Source organism: Stenella coeruleoalba (genome assembly GCF_951394435.1).
Source record: "Stenella coeruleoalba genome assembly, chromosome: 11".
Classification (NCBI taxonomy): Eukaryota; Metazoa; Chordata; class Mammalia; order Artiodactyla; family Delphinidae; genus Stenella; species Stenella coeruleoalba.
The window spans coordinates 75,371,669-75,397,189 of NC_137157.1; the positions used below are offsets into that span (position 1 = coordinate 75,371,669).

Consider the following 25,521-nt stretch of genomic DNA (forward strand, 5'->3'; position numbering starts at 1 on the left):
AAAGATTTAAAAATTAGGTTAGCCAGTCTAAAAAAGTTCAACGTAACATAGAATTTTCATTAAGGGCAGCATTTCACTACGAAGTGTGGTCTGTGCATCACCTGCATTAGATATACCTGGGATGCTATTAAAAATGGAAATTCTGAACCCCATCGCAATCTATGAAACCACAATTTTGAGGCCACAGCCTGGGCATATGCATAAAAACGCCTCCAATTCTTCCATTAAAGTTTGAGGACCACCAATCTAATGTTAAGAACAGAAAGAAAAATCAAGCAGAATTTAAGCAAGAAATTTCCAGATTGATGGCATCCACTTCGATTAGTCACTACAAGGGTTTGTCAGGTCACATTATTAAATCATACTCCAGAGATTTTCAAAAGAAGCATCTATTTAATGAGGTTCACTAAGTAACACTGCATTAAATGACTCTGGACTCAGCAGAAACTATTTCATAATAAGGCTACCATAAATGTCATTTCCTTTTAACTTAAAAGACTCCACATGTAGAAAAGTGACAAGATGAGAAAATTTTAATTTTTCATTAGGTCATGACATTCTTTTCCATTAGAAACCAAACTCTAAACAGATCTCCTTTGCTTAGGGCAAAACTGAGTCTATAGAACATGCTTTCAGTAAGCTGTCAACATGGAAGGAGAGAAAAAAAGATTACTTGAAAAATAAGGTGTGTTCCTGTTCATATTAAACAAAGAAGAAACCCTCTTACTATATTTATTGATGACCATGATCAGGGCACTCCAGGGTAAAAAATGTTGTATTAAGACATGATGTTTGCATTCAAAGCAAACAAGAAACTAAAAGCTTCATAGAGAATGGAATATTTACACATAAACTCAGGTGAGGTCAGGCTTTGGGCAGGGAAATGAGGAATACCAGGGGGTAAGTGCAGGAAGAGGGACCTTGGAGAACAGGCCCAAGACAGTGGGGCATGAAACATGTTTAGTGAAAGGGGGCAGTTGAGTTCTGCTCGGAAATAAGATATTTATAGGGAAATAGGGGATAAGGAAGAAAATGTAATCTGGGGCAATAATGTCAAGCTGGGTTTAGATTTACTTCATCTAATGCAGGTTTTCATGCAGGGGAGTGATATCATTAGATATGACAGCTATTAAGATTAACCTACAGCAATGTGGCTTTAGGCAGATGTCGGGAAACTAGTTTGGAAGTTATTGTAGACCAGGAGAAAAGTAAAAAGAGCCTGAAATTAGCATGGAAGCTGAGGGTTAATGGCTTTCCTTAATAAAGTGTAAGATATTAATATTATAAGTTTAGTTATTGCATTTGATTTTCTCCAGCAAGCCTATGGTATATATACACACACATGCATATATATGTGTGTGTGTATATATATATATATATATCTCTCTCTCCAGGAAAATATTACTGATCCCCAAATTTTTACATGAAGAAACTGGCTCAGAAAAGTTAGGGGAGTTTTCTAAGGTCAAGTGGCTCTAAGTGGCAGACTAGAATCCTAAACTAGATTAGTTGATTCTCAATCTACCATTCCTTTCACAACTCCATCCTTTCTTCATAACATGGAGAAGACAGACGTTGCTGAGATAGTTTTAAAATTTTATGAAACAACGATAATGACCACCATCGTGTAGTGAGCACTTACTATGCAAAAAGCTCCATGCTAAGTCCCTTGAAAATATTATCTAACAGGCAAATGAACACATACAGAGAATGAGGAAAAGTGACAAATCAAAGATAAAGCCAAGTGGTCAAATTCTGGTGAATAAAAGAATATTGGTGCTATGTGATAAATCCAATCACATAACCACAAGCTACTCTATGCAAGGCACAAAAGGTCAAGTGGAAAAATGATTGTAAGCTAAAGACAGGAATGGAAGATGTTGACTTTGTATTGACAACAAGATGTTCATACAGAATTGTGTAGCCAGCACTCAGCATTTTGTAACTGGAGTTCAGGGGTAGAGGAATACACTAGAAATAATGACCCTATAAGCATCTGTATGACATGACGGTTAAAGGCTTGGGAAACTATGACAATATTGAGAGTGTGGAGAGAAAGAAGACTATGAAGGGCAAAAACCTTGTATTCTGCCCACATTTCAATATTAACAAAAGGGGTTAGTGAAAGAACCAAAGAAGGAGCCAGTGTTCAGAAGGGTAGATGAGTGCTTAATCATGAGAGAAAAGAGACGTTCAGTAAAAGGAGTGAAGGGGAAGAGCAGGACTTTTGGCTATGGCTGAGTGAGGAGACTGGCAAAATCCTCCCTTTAAAAAGCGACTTCATAATGAGAACCTACTATAGCACTGGGAACTGTACTCAATGCTCTTTGGTGACCTAAACGGGAAGGAAATCCAAAAAAGAGGGGATATATTTATACCTATAGCTGATTCACTTTGCTGCACGGTAGAAACTAACACAATGGTATAAAGCAACTATATTCCAATAAAAATTAAAAAAAAATAAAAAGCACCTTTAAAGCTGGATAAAATTGATTTTAACAACAACAGCAATCATTTCAGCACTTTGGAAATTGACCAAAGGCACAAAACAACCTGAAAAGTGTTTCTTTTAAAAACTGCTGAACTTTGGGTAAGAACAGCAAGAAGCTGTGGTATTCTGGCCTGGGGCTGCCCCTCTTCCTCTCCCAGCTCAGTCAATGTGAAGATTCTGCAAGGGTGGGGCAGGCTGTGAGGACTGGCAGTTTCTCTGCTGAAGTTGAAGAGGGCTCATCTGATTTACAGCGGTGAACCATATGCCCAGCAACACTGTCAGTGCAAGTGATGGTCTCTGAGGTGGGCAAGTGGGGATGACCAATGACTTTAATAGCCTGAAGCTGTGTTGTGGTCAGACAATCATTTCCTTGGCTGAGGCTGTGTGAATAACCAGCAGAGACAGAAGAGAGCCCAAGCCAGCAACCTCCTGGCCACTCTGAGGTTGTGGAGATGCAGACAGAAGATACAGATAGGAGATGGGAAAGGGCCACAAGGACTTTGGAAATGGCCCGATCTTTAAATAAGTGCGTGCCCCTCCACACACAATTATAGGGCCATCAGCAGAGGAGAGAAGCTAACTGGATCTAGGTAGTTAAGCACCTGTGTTTAACAACTGTTTGATCTTTAACCTACACAGATAGAGGGGCAACCCCTATAAAGCCAAGATCACATACAAACACAAGAACATTCAACAAAAAACTGAATAGAGACATTAGTGGCTGCATACCAGAGGAGAGATAAAGTTCATAGATTTAGTCTAAGCAAGTTAATAAACAAAAAAAAAAAACAAAAGTAACCACAGCCACTCTCAGTAGGGAAAATACAAATCTAGAGTTCCCACAAAATAGGTTATCTAAAATGTCCAGGGCTTCCCTGGTGGTGCAGTGGTTAAGAATCTGCCTGCCAATGCAGGGGACACGGGTTTGAGCCCCGGTCCGGGAAGATCCCACATGCCGTGGAGCAACTAAGCCCGTGTAACACAACTACTGAAGCCCGCGTGCCTAGAGCCCGTGCTCTGCAACAAGAGAAGGCAGCACAATGAGAAGCCCACGCACCTCAACGAAGAGTAGCTCCCGCTCGCCACAACTAGAGAAAGCCCATGCGCAGCAGCAGACTCAACGCAGCCAAAAATTAAAAAATAAACAAACAAACAAATAAATAATAATGTCCAACATTCAGCAAAAACAAAAAGATATTCAAATAAACAGTGAAGTATTAACCTACACTGAAGAAAAAAGGCAGTCAAATAAAATTGTCTCTGAGTGAACTTAGATATTGGATATAGCAAAGATTTCAACATAGCTATTATATGTATGTTCAAAGAAATAAAGGTAATCATATTTGAAGAACATGAAAAGTATAACAACAATACATGCATACATAGCAATTTTCAAGGAGGAATCAGACAGTATAAAAAAGAACCAAATGAAAATTCTGAAGTTGAAAAGTACAATAACTGAAATGAAAAATTCACCCCAGAGACTCAACAGAAGAAACAAGATGGCAGAAGAATCAATGAACTTGAAGGAATATTAATTGAAATTATACAGTGTAAAGAACAAAGAGAAAAAAGGAAGAAAATTGAACAGGTCTCAGAAACTCGCATAATGGGACTTCCTTGGTGGAGCAGTGGTTAAGAATCCGCCTGCCAATGCAGGGGACACGGGTTCAAGCCCTGGTCCGGGAAGACCCCACATGCCGTGGAGCAACTAAGCCCGTGTGCCACAACTACTGAGCCCACACATTGAAGCCTGCTACTGAAGCCTGCGTGCCTAGAGTCCATGCTCCGCCAACAAGAGAAGCCACCACAATGAGAAGCCGGCACACCTCAACGAAGAGTAGCCCCCGCTCGCCACAACTGGAGAAAGCCTGTGCACAGCAACGAAGACCCAGCGCAGCCAAAAATTAATTAATTAATTAATTAATTAAAAAAAGAAACGTGGGTAATGAAAATATGAAATTCAAAGAAACAATGGCTGAAAACTTCTCAGACTGATTTAAAAAAATCTACACAACCAAGAAGCTCAAGCTACTCCAAGCAGAATAAATACAAAAAAGATCCACATCATTTTCAAACTGCTAAAAGCCAAAAACAAAGAGAAAACTTTGAAAGCAGCAAGAGAAAAGTGATTCATTACATATAGGAGACTGTCAATACAATTAAGGGCTAACTTCTCATCTGACACAAGGGAGGACAGAAAACAGTGAAATGACATTCAAATTGTTGAAAGAAAAAAGCTATCAGCCAAGAATTCTGTGTCTAGCAATGCTATCATTCAATAGTGAAGAAAAAAATATTTTCCAAATAAACAAAGCCCAAGAAAATTCATTGCTATTCACTCTGCCTCACAAGAAACACATCATTTTCATGCTGAAAGGAACTTATTCCAGAAATGGTAAATATATGGGTTAAAAACATATTTGTAGGGCTTCCCTGGTGGTGCAGTGGTTGAGAGTCCGCCTGCCGATGCAGGGGACACGGGTTCATGCCCCGGTCTAGGAAGATCCCACATGCTGCGGAGCGGCTGGGCCCGTGAGCCATGGCCGCTGAGCCTGCGCGTCCAGGGGAGGCCACAACAGTGAGAGGCCCGCGCATAGCAAAACCCCCCCCCCAAAAAAATATTTGTAGACATTTTTCTTTTTTCAAATTGAAGAATAGTTGATTTACAATGTTGTGTTAGTTTCTGGTGTACAGCAAAGTGATTCAGTTACACATATATATTCTCTGTCCATATTCTTTTCTATTGTGGTTTATCACAGGATATTGAATATATTTCCTGGTGCTATACAGTAGGACCTTGTTGCTTATCTATTTTACATATACTAGTTTGTATCTGCTAATCCCAAACTCCTAATTTATCCCTCCCACACCCCTCTTTCCTCTTTGGTAACCATAAGCTTGTTTTCTATGTTTTTGAGTCTGTTTCTGTTTCATAAATAAGTTCATTTGAGTCATATTTTAGATTCCACATATAAGTGATGTCATATGGTATTTGTCTTTCTCTTTCTGACTTACTTCACTTAGTATGATAATCTCTAGGTCCATCCATGTTGCTACAAATGACATTATTTCATTCACTTTTATGGCTGAGTAGTATTCCACTGTGTATATATACTACATCCTCTTTATCCATTCAACTGTCGATGGAGATTTAAGTTGCTTCCGTGTCTTGGCTATTGTAAATAGTGCTGCTATGAACATTGGGGTGCATGTATCTTTTCGAATTAGAGTTTTCTCTGGATATATGTCCAGGAGTGGGATTGCTGGATCATATGGTTACTCTAAGTTTTTAAAGGAACCTCCATACTATTCTCCATAGTGGCTGCACCAATTTACATTCCCACCAACAGTGTTGGAGGGTTCCCTTTTTTCCACATCCTCTCCAGCATTTATTTGTAGACTTTTAAATGATGGCCATTCTGACTGGTGTGAGATGATAACTCACTGTAATTTTGACGTGCATTTCTCTAATAATTAGTGATGTTGATCATCTTTTTATGTGCCTTTTGGCCATCTGTATGTCTTCTTTGGAGAAATGTCTATTTAGGTCATCTGCCCATTTCTTGACTGGGTTGTTTGCTTTTTTGTTATGAGTTGTATGAGCCATTTGTGTATTTTGGAAATTAAGCCCTTGTTGGTTGTACCACTTGCAAATATTTTCTCCTAGTCCATAGGCTGTCTCTTCATTTTGCTTACAGTTTCCTTTGCTGTGCAAAAGCTTATAAGTTTGACTAGGTTCCATTTGTTTATTTTTGCTTTTATTTTTATTGCCTCAGGAGACTGACCTAGGAAAACATTGGTACGATTTCTGTCAGACAATGTTTTGCTATATTCTCTTCTAGGAGTTTTATGGTGTCATGTCTTATATTTAAGTCTTTAAGCCATTTTGAATTTATTTTTGTGTATGGTGGGAGGGTATGTTCTAACTTCATTGATTTACATGCAGCTGTTCAGGTTTCCCAACACCAATTGCTGAAGAGACTGTTTTTTCTCCAGTGTATATTTTTGTCTCCTTTGTCGAAGATTAACTGACCATAGGTGTGTGGGTTTATTTCTGGGCTCTCTATTCTGTTCCACTGATCCACGTGTCTGTTTTTGTACCAATATCACAGTGTTTTGATTATTGTGGCTTTATAGTACTGTCTGAAGTCTTGGAGGGTTATGCCCCCAGCTTTGTTCTTTTTCCTCAGGATTGCTTTGGCAATTCTGGGTCTTTTATGGTTCCATATAAATTTTAGGATTATTTGTGTTAGCTCTGTAAAAAATGTCATGGGTATTTTGATAGGGATTGTATTAAACCTGTAGATTACTTCCGGTAGTATGGCTGTTTTAACAATATTAATTCTTCCAATCCAAGAGCATGGGATAGTTTTCCATTTCTTTGAATCATCTTCAATTTCCTTTATCAATGTTTTATAATTCTCAGAATATAAGTCTTTTACCTCCTTTGTCAGGTTTTATTCCTAAGTATTTTTTTTTTTGGCTGCAATTTTAAAAGGAATTATTTTTTTACTTTCCCTTCTTGATATTTCATTGTTAGTGTAAAGAAATGCAACAGATTTATGTATGTTAATCTTGTATCCTGCTATGTTGCTGAATTCATTTATCAGTTTCTAGTAGTTTCTGTGTGGAGTCTTTAAGGGTTTTCTATATACAGCATCATGTCATCTGCATATAATGACAATTGTACCACTTCTCTTCCAATTTGGATACCTTTTATTTCTTTTTTCTTGTCTGATTGCTGTGGCTAGGACTTCCAAATACTATGTTGAATAGAAGTGGTGAGAATGGGCATCATTGTCTTGCTCCAGATTTTAGTGGGAAGGCTTTCAAGCTATTCACCATTGAGTGTTATGCTGGCTGTGGGTATTTCATAAATAGTTTTTATTATGTTGAGATATGTTCCTTCAATACCCATTTTGGTAAGAGTTTTTATCATGAATCGATGTTGCATTTTATCAAATGCTTTTTCTGCATCTACTGAGATGATCATGTGGTTTTTGTCTTTTCTTTTGTTGATGTTGTCAGCATCACATTGATCTGCGTATAGATATTTTTTAATATTCTCTTAACTTCTTTAAAAGACATAAAATTGTACAAAACAGTAATCATATCACTATATTAATGAGTTTAAAAAACATATAAAAATATTTATGTAACACAGGGGCTTCCCTGGTGGCGTAGTGGTTGGGAGTCTGCCTGCTAATGCAGGGGACACTGGTTCGAGCCCTGGTGCAGGAAGATCCCACATGCCACGGAGCAGCTAGGCCCGTGAGCCACAACTACTGAGCCTGCGCATCTGGAGCCTGTGCTCCGCAACAAGAGAGGCCACAATAGTGAGAGGCCCGCGCACCACGATGAAGAGTGGCCCCCGCTTGCCACAACTAGAGAAAGCCCTCGCACAGAAACGAAGACCCAACACAGCAAAAATAAATTAATAAACTCCTACCCCCAACATCTTAAAAAAAAAAAAAAAAGAATCCCCACCCAAATAACCTTATGTGATCTAAAGAATTCCTTTTCAATATTTAAACTTCAGCAAAGAAGAAATGATTAAAAGTTTTGACTAGAGAATCAAACAGAAATTACTATGATACTATTAAAATGTATTATCCAGGTTTGATGAAATTTTAAAAGTCAGGACACATATATAAAATGACCAAAAAAACACCCCAAAATGAAATAAAACAGAATACAGTTGATCCTTGAACATGGGTTTGAACTGCACAGGTCAACTTATATGCACATTTTTTTTTTCAGTAAACGCGTACTACAGTACTAATCCATGGTTGGTTGAATCCATGAGGCATAACCACAGATATGGAGGGCTGACAGTAAAGTTATACTGGGATTTTCAAACACACAGGGGATCAGCACCCATAACCCTTACGTTGTTCAAGGATCAACTGTAATTATGTTTCTAAAATGTCAGGGTTTATAGCAATCATTCTTTACATTCATTTATAGTCATTCCAACATCTCAACCTCTGAAAGCAAGCAAGAGAGACACAGAGCTGAATGGGAACTTACTTTGTAAATTAATGTGGACCCTGATAAAGCCAGACTTTCCTTGCCTCAAAAGCAAATGGAGAATTCACTGTTCAGTATATTGCACGTGCTCAATAAATATTTTAACTTTGCAGAGATGATTTCTGCATAATTCAGACCAGAATGGAATTTGGCCAGGTGTCTCAAATCTCTCAATCTAAATTTTAGATCTAGAAGACCTTATGATTTGTACAGAAAAAGTAATTATAGCCTTGAACAAAAGAGTCCTATTACCTGAATTTCTTCAATTATTGATTTGAACTGGGGAATACGCTCTGTCATGTTTTTAACCAATTCCATTGCGTTATCAAATCCCTTCACATATTCTCCATACATCTTAAGGAATGGGGCCAATTTCTGAAGGATGTCACCAATTCTAGGGGTAGTTTCCCTGTATAAAACATAGAAACAAGTTGTTAAGATTTCTTATAGAATGAGTGAATTAACAGGACTCCAAATGAAGTAATCACTTTCTACACGTACCCTGTGCTTTGTCAGATCCACTTTGCTGTGAGATTGAGAGAAAGCGAAAAAGCACCTTTTTACAGGGAGTTTAGGAATAACACAGTAAAGAGAGATGCTTTACTCTTGGAAATCTTGAAGCTCCAGATTACCCTTAATATCTTGTCTCCACTAATCAAACTATAGCTTGGAAAGGAGAGATGAAACCTTTTTCAACTAAAGACAAAAATGTACCACACGGTCTTTCAGTGATCTTTAACATAAAAACTTTGCGTAAATGTTTGTTTACAGCTCTGTGTAGCATTATTATTTCAAGTTAACAGCTGAATAACACAGCTTCTAGTATGACTGCCTTAGATATATTATTTGCTATCTACGCCTCTTACCATTCTTGCATTCTTTTCTCCAGCTCTGGCAATAGGAATTTACTATGGAAGGCATTTATTGATGAAATATTAGAAAAGATTTTATTCACCATCTCTGCTGGAAATGAGCCTCGATTTGCTTCTTCCAGTAGTTTGCAATAAAATACCTGAATAAGAGAATTAATGCAAACATTACTTCAAAGTTATTGGTTAACCATCTAGCACTGTGCTAAGGCACATAGTGGGCTCTTAGTAACTTTTTGTTGAATAAATGGAAAAGTTCGTGATTCAAGAAATCAATCATTTTTGAAATGTAGGAGTGAGTATATGCTTTAAGAAGAACCAGGAATTAGAATTAGGAAGCTTTGACTCTAACCTAGGCTATGCCTCTATCTGTGGGATGTTAATCTTTTCTGTTCCAGAGAATTTCCAGTTGAGGGTAACAGGATTTACCCTTCCTATCCATAGGTAGAGTTAAAAGATGGAAAACTATACAGATGCATAGTAACTGTGGTATTTTCCACTCCTCTTTATATTTTGAGTGACTTCTATGGCACATATTACATATTGCCCTTTATTATAATTTGTTGGCATGTATCTCATTTTCCCTATTAAAACTGTACACTCCTTGGGGAGGTAGAACATTGTGATTTACTTCTCACAGTAGAAAAGGTGCTTAAAAAATACGTGGTCAATGCATGAACAAAAGAGTATTTCAGTTCTCACATGTTTTCCTGCTTTAGTAAATAATAATGCATGGTAACTTAAAACTCAGAAATGAGGATCAAAAGATCTTCTCTTGTACATAATAACAGGTATCTTAAAGACAGTAAAAAAAATTTTGCGGTCTTAGCTCTACTCTAGTAGGGCTACTATACCTCTTAATTGCCATTCTGTTAAATGTAGGCAGAAGGAGGTCTGTTCTTTCATAATGTCCAGATGGTTGTTTATTTTCTAATTTCACCTCCATTGCATTTTCTTGAGAGGCAAAAAGAATACCAAATTATGTCCTTAGAGACTCCAATAGGATATTTTAGTAATTATGATTAAATTCTAGAAGGTCAGCAACAGTAGCTGACAAGATAATATGGATGGAAAAAAAAGAAAGAAAAAGAAAAGTGCAACTTGGTAAGTGGAAAAAACACATTTCTACTACGGGAATACCTAAAAGTTTCAGGTCTGTAATCACCATGAGGAGAAACATTGTTTCAAAGGCACAAACCAACATGAATTGATTGACTTATGGCGAAATTCTTTGGAAAATGAGTATCTGAGTCACAAACACATTATCTCAGAGAACACAAGTCTTAATCCGGACCCTTAAGGTCCACCCTAACAGGCATGTAGTCTGCTCTAGGAACTGATAAAAAGGTGTGCCCAGGATGGCCTGCTCCCACGAAGTTCCATTTTTCCAACTGCAGTAGCGGGACATCTTCTTGCAACTAATTTACTCAAAGTTGGCAACTTTATCTTTTAATAAGAGGAGTCTGTATCAGCAGACAATCTACCAATTATCTTGATCTTTTATCACTGAAACAGGATTAAGAGGCCATCATGTTTAACAGTTATTCTTAATGATGCATTTTAAAACTTTCTTTGCAAATGTATATTTGAGATGATTCACAAGCATCTACCATGATGAAAGTACAAAATGTTTTTCACATATTCAACAAATATTTACACCTGGCACTGTTTTGAACGTTTTATGCAAGGCCGAACAAGCGAACTCTCAAAATTCCTTCTGGCCCTATGACTGCAGGAATTCAGATCATTTACAACAGCAAGTGAGACAAGAATCAGTGATGTATTCATGCCAGCATCAGAATCTCCTATTTACTAACACGGCCTTCAGGATCACAGTAAGTGGGCAAGAAACAGAGTAGTGTTTAGGATTGAAAGACACAGATAAATGCATTTTGTGACTCCTACAGAGAGTCCTTCAATCTGTTTTTTATGAATTATGAAAACTTTATACCTAATGAATTCACTGATAGAGCTGAAAATGTTAGAGATCTCCTTGAGGAAGTAGCTTTCACTTGCCAAAAATGGCTAGGTCCTTCTTGCAGTTTCTAAAACACTTAAATTACTAAGTTAAAATGATGTATAATGCCAAAAAATAAAATACTGAAAGGGAAAATATTACCTGATCTAAGAGGTCAAGTCGGCTGACGTAAGCTCTTTCTGTAAGCAAAAGTTCATTGGCTATTTTGTGAAGTTTTTGCTCATTAGTCTCCTGAAAACAGAACAGATATTCACATATCAGGAAATAAAGCTTGTACAGTATTTCTCAAGTAATAAATATTATCAAATGGTTTCATCAAGGACTTCCCTGGTGGCGCAGTGGTTAAGAATCCGACTGCCCGTGCAGGGGACACGGGTTCTAGCCCTGGTCCGGGAAGATCCCACATGCCGCAGAGCAACTAAGCCCGTGTGCCACAACTACTGAGCCTGCTCTCTAGAGCCCACGAGCCACAACTACTGAAGCCCGTGCACCTAGAGCCTGTGCTCTGCAACAAGAGAAGCCACCACAATAAGAAGCCCGGGCACCGCAATGAAGAGTAGCCCTCACTCACAGCAACTAGAGAAAGCCCACTTGTAGCAATGAAGACCCAATGCAGCCAAAATCAAGCAAATAAATAAAACTTTTAAAAAACTGATTAAAAAAAATGGTTTCATCAAAAGTTTTCCTAAGCTTCTCAGGTACCCAATTCCTTTCAGTCATCAAGGAACATCCAACCAGAAATGAACAAAATTAGAAAACAGCTAGATTTAATCTATGATAACGTCTTTGATCTCTGTATCGATTAACACTATCTTCCACCTTTTCTTTGAAACTTCTTTTATCTTTTTTACTTCCCAGACACTATACTTTCCTCATTTTCCCCCTACCTCTCTCAGGCTACTCTTTGGACATGTTTTTATCACTCTCTCAAAGATCTTGTTTAATTATTAGCTCTATGCACAGAACTTTTTACCTTAAAAAAACTGTTTTTATTATGGAAAATTTCAATCATATATAGAAGTAAAGAAAATAGTAAAACAAACCCCCATGTGTCCATCACCAAGATCCAACATCAACTCATTGTTAATCTTTCACCTATTCTCACACCCACCTCCCTCCATCTATATTACTTTTAATTAAATCTAGACTTTAATATTTCTTCAGTTTGTATTTACTTAACTCTTAAATATCTTTGTATAACCTTGCTAGTGCCATGAGGACAGGAACATTTTTTCGTTGTTAACTGCTCCATCTCTTGTATCTACTGCAGTGCTTCAATAAAACACTGGCACTCAATAAAATATCACTGAATGAACGAATGAGAAGCAGTCTCACATGACTAACTATTGCTGGACATTTATTACCACTCTGACATGTTGTCAATCTAAGACCAAACTCATCATTTCTGTAAAATCTCCATTCTACCACCACCCTCCAACCTTACCATCCTAGCAATGGTTCCATCCCTTTCCAGTTAGCTGACTTAAATTACTTTAAGCTTAGTTCCCTACCACAAAATCCAGTCAGCCACCAACTCCTATTCATGGCATTTTGTCTTTAGCATCCATCTTTTAAGCTCTCATGACTGCCACCCTGTTTTGCTCATACCTTATCTCAAGCCCAGGCCAATCAATAGTTAGTTGCCCAATTAACTGATTCCATTATTTTTTTTGGCTCTAACCCACCTTGAATACTATCTTATGAGGAATTTTTCTAAAACTCTGCTCTGGGGACTTCCCTGGTGGCACAGCAGTGGTTAAGAATCCACCTGCCAATGCAGGGGACACAGGGTCGATCCATGGTCCAGGAAGATCCCATGTGCTACGGAGCAACTAAGCCTGTGCACCACAACTACTGAGCCTGCGCTCTAGAGCCCCCAAGCCACAACTACTGAAGCAAGCATGCCTAGAGCCTGTGCTCCGTAAGGAAGAGTAGCCCCTGCTCGCCACAACTAGAGAAAGCCTGCGCACAGCAACGAAGACCCAACGCAGCCAAAAAATAAATAAACAAATAAAATTAAAAAACAAAACAGAACAAAAACTCTGCTCTGCTCACCTAATGTTAGTTCCCATAGGAAAACCCAAAATTCTTCAATAGAACTCTTCTCACTGACAGGATAAAATCCAGACTCTGTGTACCATCCAGAGTTGTTTCTACCTAGTTACTTTACTGAAATACTTTTCTCATTCTAGGAGACTACGAAATATAATAAGAGTTTAGTAAAAACTTTAGTACCAAAGCAGACCAAAGTGTACTTTAAACCAGTGTCTGATTTGTGTAAATGCTACATTTTAAACTATGTATAAAATGCTATTAAGTTGTATAAATGCTTCATTGTGTTAAACACATATGACATCTATTTTATGCTTTATATGCAATATATGTTCTAACGTGGTAAGTTACCACGTTGCTTCTTACAGAACTGAGGTATTTTTATGTGAAGTCTTTAGGGTAAAGGAATATAATACGTTTAAATAATTTGTGGTCTCAGAAACACTGAAATAAGAACTATGTAGTAATCGGGACTTCCCTGGTGGTCCAGTGGTTAAGACTCCTCGATCTCATTGCAGAGGGCCCAGGTTTGATCCCTGGTTAGGGAACTAGATCCCGCATGCCACAATTAAGAGCCTACATGCTGCAACTAAAAGATCCCGCATGCAGTAACGAAGATCCTGTGTGCCACAACTAAGACCCGGCGCAGCCAAATAAATATTTTAAAAGAAACAACTATGTAGTAGTCAAATTCCATAATTAGTCAAAGTTTTGGTTTAACTTAAACTCAGAGTAAAGTACTAGCATTGTTGCTTGCCTACCTGGCATCCCTTCCCCGCTATCTCTTAATGGTATCCAGATTTGGTTAGTGCGTCTACCTACTATGTAGCCCTTTCTTTGGGGAAACTGACCTTATCCACAGATCAAAAGGGGAGCCCTGAATGGTGTCACACTCAGGAGTATACAGCGATAGGTTCAGGGGCCAATGAGACACAAGGGAATATGCACTGGCAGCTTTGGAAAAGGAGGCTCCCTACTCTTAGGAAGAACCATGAAAAAAGAGATCTCTCTTTGCTGCTCCACGTAAATGAGGGTACATGTAGTCTTGAGTGCTATAAGCAGCCATCCCATAACCACAGAGATGAAGCCAATAAACTTCCTTCCTATTGTTTAAGCCAGGTCGAGTAATATTGGTGTTATTTGTAGCATCCTGATTAATATAAAAAACTTAAATACTAAGAAACATATGTAGTATATTCCATGAAACTGATAAACTTTCAAGAAATTTTTAGACAATCACTATTTATAGAGAAGTAAAATACTTAATGAACTAAAAATGTGAATTTCAAAGATGTAATTAAGTGTAATAAGTAAATACATAAGAATTACATCAACATTTCAGAAAAAGTGATATGCTGTTCTACACACTCACAGGAAATACTGACCTGCACCAACACTACAGCCATTTGTTTTGGTTTTTTAAGCCAGATTTACTGAGATGAAATTTACAATTAGTAAAAGTCACCCTTTTGGTGAATAGTTCTAGGAGTTTTGATGAATGGTTACAATCATGTCACCACCACCACAATCAAGATACAGAACATTTCTATCGAAACTTTTCTTAGGTCTCTGCAGTCAACCCCACTCCTCTTCCACCACCAGCTCCTAGTAATTGTTGATCTGGCTTGTTCCAGAGTGTCATGTAAATGAAATCACACAGCATGTGCCTTTTGAGTCTTGCTTTATCAAAATGCATTTGAGATCGATCCAAGTTGTTATTAGTAGTTCATTCTTTTCAAGCCCTTCATTTTATTCTAACAGTGGAGATATCTTTTTGACCCACTATACTCTTTTGTATATTCTAATTCTAGTTCTAGCTAATATCTTTAAAGAAAACAATCCAGCAGATTTTGTGCCATGATAAAATAATACATCTTTTGTAAGTCAGAGAATTCATTAAACAATAAGTCATAATGTCTATTATTGCTATGCAATGAAGTCACCCCAGAGGTCTTCCATATCCTACGAGATCTTAAATAGGAAGCTTCTAAGAAACAATCTTTTTGCTGACCGCAAATTATACTTTAGCTGAACGTGGCAAATTGTGGGTATCCTGGTCATATTTTGCAAAATCCAAGGGTATGCCAGCAGTTATTAGTAAAAGCTATATTTCTTCCACACAGATGGTCTTCTAACATTAGGTCCCTGACCTTGCCAAAGTCAACACAAAGTAAACTTGCTGACATATGGTTTAATCACTCACATATAAGGTTTGTGAAAAGTTACTAGGGATTTTGTGGTGGAAGTGAGGACATCACAGACTCATGGAGCCTTTCTTTAGGTTAATCACAACAATAATAGCATCACCATAATAAGAACAGCTAACAATTATTCACTCATTGCTTGTTATATGCCAGACTGTTAAAAGTATTTTACACAGATTGACTGGTCCTTACAAGTCTATAAAATGGGTGCCATTATTATTCCTATTTTATAGGTAGTATACACACACAACAAAACAAAATTCCAGAGCTTAAAATAAGACATCCAAGGCTCAAAGAGGCCAGGAAACTTGCCCAAGTTCACACAGAACCCAAATGAATCAGATTTTATTCACATAAGAGAGTATGTGATTTTTGAGTAACTCTTCAGTAAATAGTTGGCTCTCATTCTAACCCTTCTTTGCAACAAAAACCAAGATTGTATTAAGTGCCTACAAGTGAACAGACTAACAAAATACCAACTATCCACTTAAAAATGGAATGTGCATTTTAATTTATATACTGATTATTTTTCCAACATAAATTTTATTTAAAGCAGACTTTTTAGCATTTAGTAATAATTATCAGGTATAAAAAATTCAGTCATATTTGATGTAACAATATGATGGCTTCCAAATTTTAAAAAATTAGTTTAGTTTCTGAAACTTACCTATAATGTACAGGGTCAACTACTCTATCAGACTTATGCTTAAATAATGCACAAAGTAGTTTTAAAGCTGCTGGTACATTGGGGCTGTAGCCTGATATTTTTTAAAATAGCACTTTACTAAGAAGTCATTTATTTTTGTGATTCTTTGGAAAACAATAATGGTTACACAATACTGATTTGATGAGTAATCCCATTGGATTCTTTTGCAGCTGAATACACAGGCTTGACTTTTCAAAATAATTATAACTATGCTATTTAAAAAGTATCTTACTTTTGATATTCCTCTATAAAATAAAGGGATTGGTTTTCTTTCTTTTTTTACCTGCAAATATATACTCTATTGAAAGCTGATTCTCAGAGTATTGCCTCAAACAAAAATATACTAGAGTACACCTAAACTATCAGAACTGAGAAAGTAAGATACACTCCTCTTACACTAATAGACTATACAATTTATTTTCCCCTGCTCCTCTCTGCTTAATGCATTCCTAGGCTATTACTGTGTACCTTTATACCTCTGAGAATCTTTTCGTAGAGATCTGCTCCATTTTCACTTGGGTTAGGGTCAGCCTAGTTATTAGTCACTGTACCCACTGGCACATGAAGCATTGCAGTGTCAGTTCTGCCTCCTTCCTTGCAGATGTCACCAGCTCCTGCAGGTCTTTTCAGACCTTTTGGCATGACTCTTCCATATGGCGGGAGCCAGGACAAAGAGCAGCTCTCAGAGTTCATTAACTGTATAGGCAGAAAATGCTTGTGTGGAGCCAGCAATTCACTCTTCAGAATCTTAGTGCCATACGCCCTGCACATGTCTCAAAACCCCAAGCAGGGGAGTAGATATTTTGAAAAGAATTTCACAAATGCCAGTGAGTAACTGTTTCCTGAAAGATGCTTTAAGGGCAGAATCTTAAACTGTTTAAAAAGGAATCAGATATTGATACTATGCTTTATAACTCTTCAATACATGTTCTCACGTGATTTCATTTTAAGCAGGAAGTTTTTCCCCTAAAAACACTGAATCAAAACTACTAAAAGTTCTTATAGCCTTTTCCATATGTATATTTATAACATATTCCATATGTTATATTTAAAATAATATCTATATAAATTATCATGTTTTATAGGACCAGAATGGATGTTTCTTGCTCGTGCGGAATTTCTATCCAAATCTGTCATCAGTTAACTGTATTCTACCATGCAGAAGGAAGATGTGGTTTTGTATAGGTATGTGTCCCTGCATTCCCTAAAGTCCATTCTCTCATAGCAAGATGAGTCAACTTAGGAAATAAACACTTGATTTTGTACCACAATTCATGAGATGCATCAACATTTTGATATGTCATTTTTTAATGTATTTACAGACATCAAAATCTTCAGTGTGGTTCCAGGTGATAATTAAAGATTAGATCACAATGATATTTAAATGTCACATAATTAGTCTATCATCTCAAAACACAACTTAAAATCTTTAATTTTGTGTTAGACACCTTCATTCCAGTATTCTTTCTCAGTATACTGAAGAGCAAGGTAATCAAGGGAAGTTATATCATAAGTGAGTGACAGGGGCAACTCCCACTATTTATTGGCACTATTCTACGTTCTTCACATGAATTATCTAATGTAACCCTCTTAATGCTCCCATGAAGCAGGTAGCGTTATCCCCTCATTTTATAGACGAGGAAGCTGTGTCCTAGTGAGGCTGGGTAACCTGCCCAAAGTCACACAGCTAGTAAGTGACTAAGCTAGGATTCAATGCAGGTCTGTGAAAACAAAGTTCGTACTCTGCTACCACCTTTTAACTAAGAGAACTCCCCCTGGATCTGGGGAACAAGAAAATGAAAAGCTAAGGGAACAAAACACAGATTTTGTGTTCTATTAAGATCATGCAATAATGCCATAAGTAAGGTCACGTGGTCTCAGGGAAGAGTTGTAATCAGGAAGAAATTTATCACCAGGTTCACATTACAAGAAAAAGAGAACGCCCACTATGACATGCAGGCATTATTCCTATCCCTGCTGCATAATATAGTGTCACAAGCATAAACAGTCTGGTACTTTAACATGATCCTTCAGGAAGCTTTGGGAGCAAAATCCAAGCCTAATTGTGACCAGCACCAATATTTTTCAAATCTATGTCCTCTATACTGTTTACCCAATTCGAAAGAAGAGAAGAGGCAAGTGAGAGCTTTTAATCTGAAGGTTTAAATTACATCCTTTTAAGAGAGGGTGGGGAGGAGGGAGAAAGAGCCTGCACTGAGACAGTTTGGTTACTTGCACAAGATCAGACAGGAAGTGACAGCAAAGAGAGAAGAACTTTGCTCTTCTTACACCCAATTTAGTATATATTAGACTAAACTGTCCTTTGGGTTTAGCAGAAATTAAAGATCAGACACCAAGAAAATGTAATATAGACTCACAATCAATAACTGAATTAAACTATCCGAAGCCTAGGCAGAATATCAAAGTAATAAGGTCACATAAATATTTCTGGTGATGATTCCCCAGAGTCAAAACTTTGTACACAGTAGTGAGTGCCTCACATGGCATGAGGCATGCAAACTTATCTCTGTGTATCCTGTAAGGGAGCACCTTAGTTTAAAATAGAACTGAGAGAGAGGGGCTGGGATCTTCAGCAGGTAAGCTATGTTGAATTTTGGTCTATTAAGGGACATCTCAGGTCATGAATCTATTCATCTAGATTTACAAATGAGGAAACAGGATTTTTATTTCATGTTTTATTTAACAAACACAGCTCACATTGTTTCAAGGCACTGTTCTATGTACTTTACAACTATTTAATGATCTATGCCTTGTAAAAATGTTATGAGGTAGGTAATATTACCTCCATTTTACAGATGAGGAAACTGAGATACAGAGATGTTTAAGTGACCTGCTCAAGGCCACATAGCTGGTAAGTAGCTGAGCTGGGATTCAAACATAGAGAGTCTGGCTCTTGAGCCTATCTTCCTGACCACCAGGTTATGCTGTATCACTCTGTTTTGTTTTAGTTTTTTTTTTACGCTACATACAACAACCACTGTGTTTTCAAGATCTGACCTTTCCTTTTCTCTCACACCCATACTGAATCTTTGTGTACCCTGTGACCTCCAGGCACCTGACTTTCCAGACTCTGCCTGAGTTCTCCATTTCTGCTAACAACAGGTAATTCATCCTCTCAGCCATGCTCCAAACCTTGGCTTTATCTTTGAGCTCTCCTTTCCCCTTTACCCCATGATATCTTAAGTAATGGTCATTTATTTATCTTAATCCTCCTTCTCGACTGGTAGTTTCCTCTTTGAATTTACTGCAGTGACTTGAACACAGTATATGTGCAATATAGATTCACTGTATTTAATCTGAATACCCAGGTTTACTGAGCTACTTAGCTATAATGTGCCAGTAAAGGCCTAGGTCTCCAGGTTAACTTCTAGTTCCACATTCTAAATGATGACCATCCTCACAAGCTCACCAATACCACCCCCCCACCGTCTCCCACCCTCTCAACCCCAGTGGTTCTCATGACACTGCTCTCTCTTCTTCTTTCCCCTCTCAGACAAATCTCTATGTTCCCCTTTCGATTATGCTTGTGCTCTCTAGGGCTCAGTTCTTGGCCTTCTTCTGGTTCCTACACATTCTATTTCGGCAATATTAATCACATGCTTATGTACATCCTTTTACATTCCTACCCTCTTTCCTGAGCTCCAGATCCATATTTCATCTGCCTAATTAATATCTCCAAATGGATGTCTTGCAGGTACCATAAACTGAGTAGCATAAAAGTAACCTAATCAGCAACTCTACTCCCTCCCCTCATTCCAAACACAATCACTTTCCTTCTTGTCTGTCATCTCAACCAAGGCCTGCAGAGTTATACTAAAGTGCAGTGTCTGAGATCACATAGCTGGGAAGTAATGGGGCTGGGATTGGAACTCATCTCTTAATTCTAAAGCTTTCATCCTTAACCAATAACCCATAATGTCTCCAGAATATTCCATTTTTGTTTTAGGTATCTTTATCTGGACATCCCACAAGTCCTTTAAATTCATTATGTCTAAATCCAATTAATTTTTTTGCCCCCCAAATATGTTGTTCTTTCTATTCTCTTGTAGTTCAGTAAATGGTACACCGTCTGCCTCTTCATCCAAGCTCGGAGTTGAACATGACTCATTCTCTACATCCAGCCACGCAGTTCTCAGCAATCTCTCTCCCTTGCCCTAACCCTCTGCTTCGTCCAGGACCTCTTCCTTTCACACCTGGACTACAACAGTTGCTTACTAACCATGTTCCCTGCTCCATCTGTTTTTCCTTTCATCTGAGTCATTTTTCTAAAACCCACAGATGTATAATCATGTCACTTCCATGCTTTAATTAAATGCCTCTTAGGCCAGATAGTATTAGGCTTATGGAAAGTTTGAAATAACATGGGAAAATACCTATGTTTAATCCTACAAAACAGGATGCAGAATGACCATACATTATGCTACTGACATATATTTTTTTAAAATATCAGCTGAGAAAAACAAGCTGGAATGTTAGATATCAAAGCATTTTTCTCTGGGTGGTAGAACTATGAGTGATTTTGTATCCTCTACTCTTTGCTGCATTTTCTTGATTTTCTATAAGGATTATTAATTTTTATTCAGACTTTAAAAAAATCTTTAAAAAAAAAGTCTCCATTGTTTTCAGGGGAAAAAGTACAGCTTAGGCACACAAACCCATTGCAATTTATCCTTAGCTTACCTTTTCTTTTTAAGCCTATCCTTCTACTCCCACACTCATTTCACTAGCCCTTCTGGCCTCTATTATGAGACCAGAAAACCCCTAAACACGGCAGCTACCCTCTTGTTTCTACTTCTCACACCTGCTCTCAGCCTAGATGCAATCATCTTCCCTACCTCCCTGTTACTGCCTATTCTCGACCACCAGCACCTCCCACTCCTCCTTCAAGCCCAATTCTGCTGCTTCTCAGCAGCCTGCCCCTCACCAGCATTCCTCCAGGCACAGCTTTTTTCTCATCTGTGTTTCCCAAGCCCTTTTTGCAACATATCATGCTGATTTACTTATGTCTTTCTCCCCTCAGCAGACTGAGGCTTTGTGGAAAGGGCTTGCCTTGTTCATTTCTGTTTCCAGCACCAAGGAGAGTGAGCCTGCATACTGAATTTTTAAAGTGAACAATAGGTGGTTTTATTCAGGTGCAGGCTCTCTGAAGCACACTTTTTCTCATTTCTTTCTTATATCTTTCCAAAATACTAAACGGAGTCACCACAACATAAAGAAGTTTCTGGGGCTTCCCTGGTGGCGCAGTGGTTGAGAGTCCGCCTGCCAATGCAGGGGACACGGGTTCGTGCCCCGGTCTGAGAAGATCCCACATGCCGCGGAGCGGCTGGGCCCGTGAGCCATGGCCGCTGAGCCTGCGCGTCTGGAGCCTGTGCTCCGCAACGGGAGAGGCCACAGCAGTGAGAGGCCCGTGTACCGCAAAAAAAAAAAAAAAAAAAAAAAAAGAAGTTTCTGAGTTCCCCATCAATTCTAACTGAATAATGAAAAGCTACCCTCAAGGCATTTATGAACTATCCACATGGTTAGTGAGGAAACTTTTCCATTATTCTACACATCATTTTAAAATGCCTACGACTTTAGTTGGAGCTGTCATTACAATACTAGCAACAATGAAAGATCGATTAGTAAAGCTGGATAATTTCTTCGCTTGTGTTGCCTTTCACTTTCTTGGAATTAAAGCTGATTTGGCAAAAGAAGAAACAGAGGTGTAATTTAATACTTGCCTTCAAATCTAACAAGACCTCAACAGTTGTCCCCTTATCTTTCAAGAAGTGAACCAAAAGAAATTTAAAGCTTTATGCGGGGGGGGGGGGGGGGTGTATAAATTGGGAGACTGGGATTGACATGTACACACTACTATATATAAAATAGATAACTAATAAGAACCTACCATACAGCACAGGGAACTCTACTCAATATTCTGTAATGACCTATATGGGAACAGAATCTGAAAAAGAGTGGATATATGTATAACTGATTCACTTTGCTGTACAGCAGAAACTAACACAACATTGTAAATCAACTATACTCCAACAAAAATTAATTAAAAAAATAAAAAGTAAAGCTTTATAAAAAAAGGACTTGTAGCCCATCATAAGAAATGGATGAGCAAAGTAAGCATTATGTTTTACCTCTCAGAAAACTTTGATATCTCATATTACACCCTATAAAATTAATCGACAATTTTAAGAAATACAATTAAACTTAGTGAGGAGAAATTGAAGGAAAAAGGAAAAGTGAGTTAACTTGTATTACACCACTGGTTTTCTGTTTGCAATTTACTTCTTTTTTTTTTTTAAATCAAGCCTCACTTTCTTTCTTTTTTAAAAAATTAATTAATTAATTAATTAATATATTTTTATTTTTGGCTGCGTTGGATCTTCGTTGCTGCGCGTGGGCTTTCTCTAGTTGCGGCGAGTGGGGGCTACTCTTTGTTGCGGTGCGTGGGCTTCTCACTGCGGTGGCTTCTCTTGTGGCAGAGAACAGGCTCTAGGCACACAGGCTTCAGTAGTTGTGGCACGTGGGCTCAGTAGGTGTGGCATGTGGGTTCAGTAGTTGTGGTCCACAGGCTCTAGAGCACAGGCTCAGTAGGTGTGGTGCACAGGCTTAGTTGCTCTGCGGCATGTGGGATGATCCTGGACCAGGGCTCGAACCCATGTCCCTTGCATTGGCAGGCAGATTCTTAATCACTGCACCACCAGGGAAGTCCTGAAACTTACTTCTGAATGTGCTTTTCCGTCATTTTTTTCCCCTAGGAGATAATTATCTTTCTTAACTTTTGAGTATGTTCAAAAGTTATAAACCCTCAAGGCTTATATAAAAACATAATAAGTAAAATAGCAATTAAAAAACCAGAAATAAGCAGGAAATAAACATTTACGTTTTTTAAAAAATATATGTTTCTATAAGTCTCTACATTGTGGACACCACCTTCATCTATCTGCCAACTTCATTACATAATTTCTTTCATTTTTGGTGAAAGGAAAGATTAACTTTTAAAAAATCTGCTTCTTTTACATTCTTGATAAAATTGCTATTATTATAGTTTTAATACATTGCTACTTTGAGCTTATGTTGGCAATAACAGAGATTTGTTATTTATATAAACATTAGTCTTAAAAAGTGCATATCTACACACTGATATTTGGCTTGCTGTATGAAATACAGAGGAAGGAAATACTTTGAATAAATCTCAGAAAAAACTACCAATCAACCCATGGAAATATAACCTGGATATTAAAAGACTCGTGAAAACCGTGAAGAGAAATTTTCATTTCCACTGCACAAATTGATGAGTGCAGCATTCAACACAGTGCATTTCTACTAAAGCTCACCCACTGAAGCCTACAAATCTGAGAAAAAATAACTATTTTTAATGAAATTCATTCTAACCCATTTACCTGAATCTCCTAATATAGTTTAAGCTATTTATGATAACCCAAATTCATCATGACAAACAAGAATTATAATACTGTTTTTATCCCCTGATGCCCTCAAGTACCATCCCTGAGCGCGCACATGCATACACACTACGATAGTCGTTGACCCCTACTTTTCCTGTACCTTACGGATTTTAGTATGTTTCCTTATAATATTGTATAGATGTTATGGAAAAAACCTAACAAACTTTTTGGCTCACCCAATGACATCTTCCTTTTAGTAGATTTCAATCTGTAATCTGCTGTAATACATGATTAACCTTAATTTAAAGATACCATTAACACATTGTGGCTGAAAACTAAAGGTGTCATAAGGTGCTAAAATTTTTCTTTGATTCTGAGATTTTAAAGAATTATCTGATTACTTTGAGGTGTCTGGCTATATTTAGATCACTGGTGCAAAAAGTTTAAACATTGGAAAAGTGTTGCTTTGCTAAAGTATAGTAGAGTCAACAGTTTCAATGAGGTAGGTATTATCTTTTACATGGTAAAAATAACAGTATTCTATATTCACCACTGTAAGTGATTCTTGATCAAAATACATCAGATAATCAGTGAAAGAGTTACACAAGCTGAGACTACTTTCAAGTCTGTACTCAATTATTAATGATGATTGTTCAAGATATATTTTAATATGTATCTACTTTCCTGAACTATCTTTGCAATTCTATTGTACCCCCACTTTCCATCCCCCAATCCCTCATTCTTCCACTCCTGGTGCACAATGTCCGTTAAATTTAATTCTGGTTTAAATGAAAGCCAATAAGACTATTCTGATGTAAACCTCTATATCAAGTTATATAAAGACTGAGGTAACTTTTTTTCAGTTGTCTGCATGAATAAAATACTCCATGAAATCTTAGAAGTTCAACACATTAGATGGTTTAAGAAGCAGCTGACAATCTGGAGGGCTATGCTAACAAAGGAATATACCTACATACAACAGCACAGAATTATTATATTATTATCACTAAGGAGAGACTTAAGATCAGACTCAGTTTATATTCTTCAACTAAAGAATTTTAGAACCCTTTAATTAGAGGATTTAATTGATTTGTTCAAGGTCATAATGTTGGTTAGTGGATGTATAAGAAGTAGCATCAAGATTTCCTGGTTCCAATTGTTTAGTCTACTATATACTACTAATTTAAAATTTTTTTAAGTTTATTTTTAATTGTGGTAAAATACACTTAACATAAAACTTATCACCTTAACACTGCTAACATTTATGTTTGCATTTTGGAACAAGGAAAGGCAATGTAACAAGCACTAATGCTTGCTACTCTAAAGCAGCAAAAGAGAACACATTGTTACCATGAAGAAATTACATTCTAATACTCGTTTTTGGATGGGAGACTCATGTAGTATTTAGATCAACAGCTCTGCAGAGAAAATTTCCTTTTTCTTCCCACATATAGCATGTGCCAACCACTGCTTAAATGCCCATTAGGAGAAAGACCAGATGTACTATTCCATGTCTCACTAATTTAATAGGAAGCCCTATTAAGTCTCTCCCAAACCAAAGAAGACTCATCTATGAAAATGTATACATAATAATATATGACATGGGAAAAAAAGTAGTACCCAGCAACCACAAGCATCATCACCAATTAAAATATTTCTCTTAATAAAAACAGCTCTTACTGTTTTACAAATACTTGCTGGTGGCATCATTCCAAGTGTAAAAGGACAGATGTGAGTCTTGAGTTCCTTGGTTCTAAACTTCTTTTC

General features: G+C 37.5%; 1 protein-coding gene across 6 annotated transcripts in view; it reads right to left on the minus strand.

Moving 5' to 3' along the window:
* Positions 1–25,521, minus strand: part of FGD4 (FYVE, RhoGEF and PH domain containing 4) — a 199,941-nt gene that overhangs the window by 28,160 nt on the left and 146,260 nt on the right. For 5 of the 6 annotated variants that reach the window (XM_079936402.1, XM_079936404.1, XM_079936406.1 and 2 more), the window contains 3 exons: positions 11,513–11,602; positions 9,391–9,536; positions 8,777–8,933 (listed from right to left, as the gene is read on the minus strand). In XM_079936402.1, coding sequence (XP_079792528.1) covers positions 8,777–8,933; positions 9,391–9,536; positions 11,513–11,602 — 393 coding nt within the window. Of the gene's footprint in view, positions 1–8,776; positions 8,934–9,390; positions 9,537–11,512; positions 11,603–25,521 lie in introns of those variants that run through there. The other variant, XM_079936407.1, reaches the window with a different exon arrangement.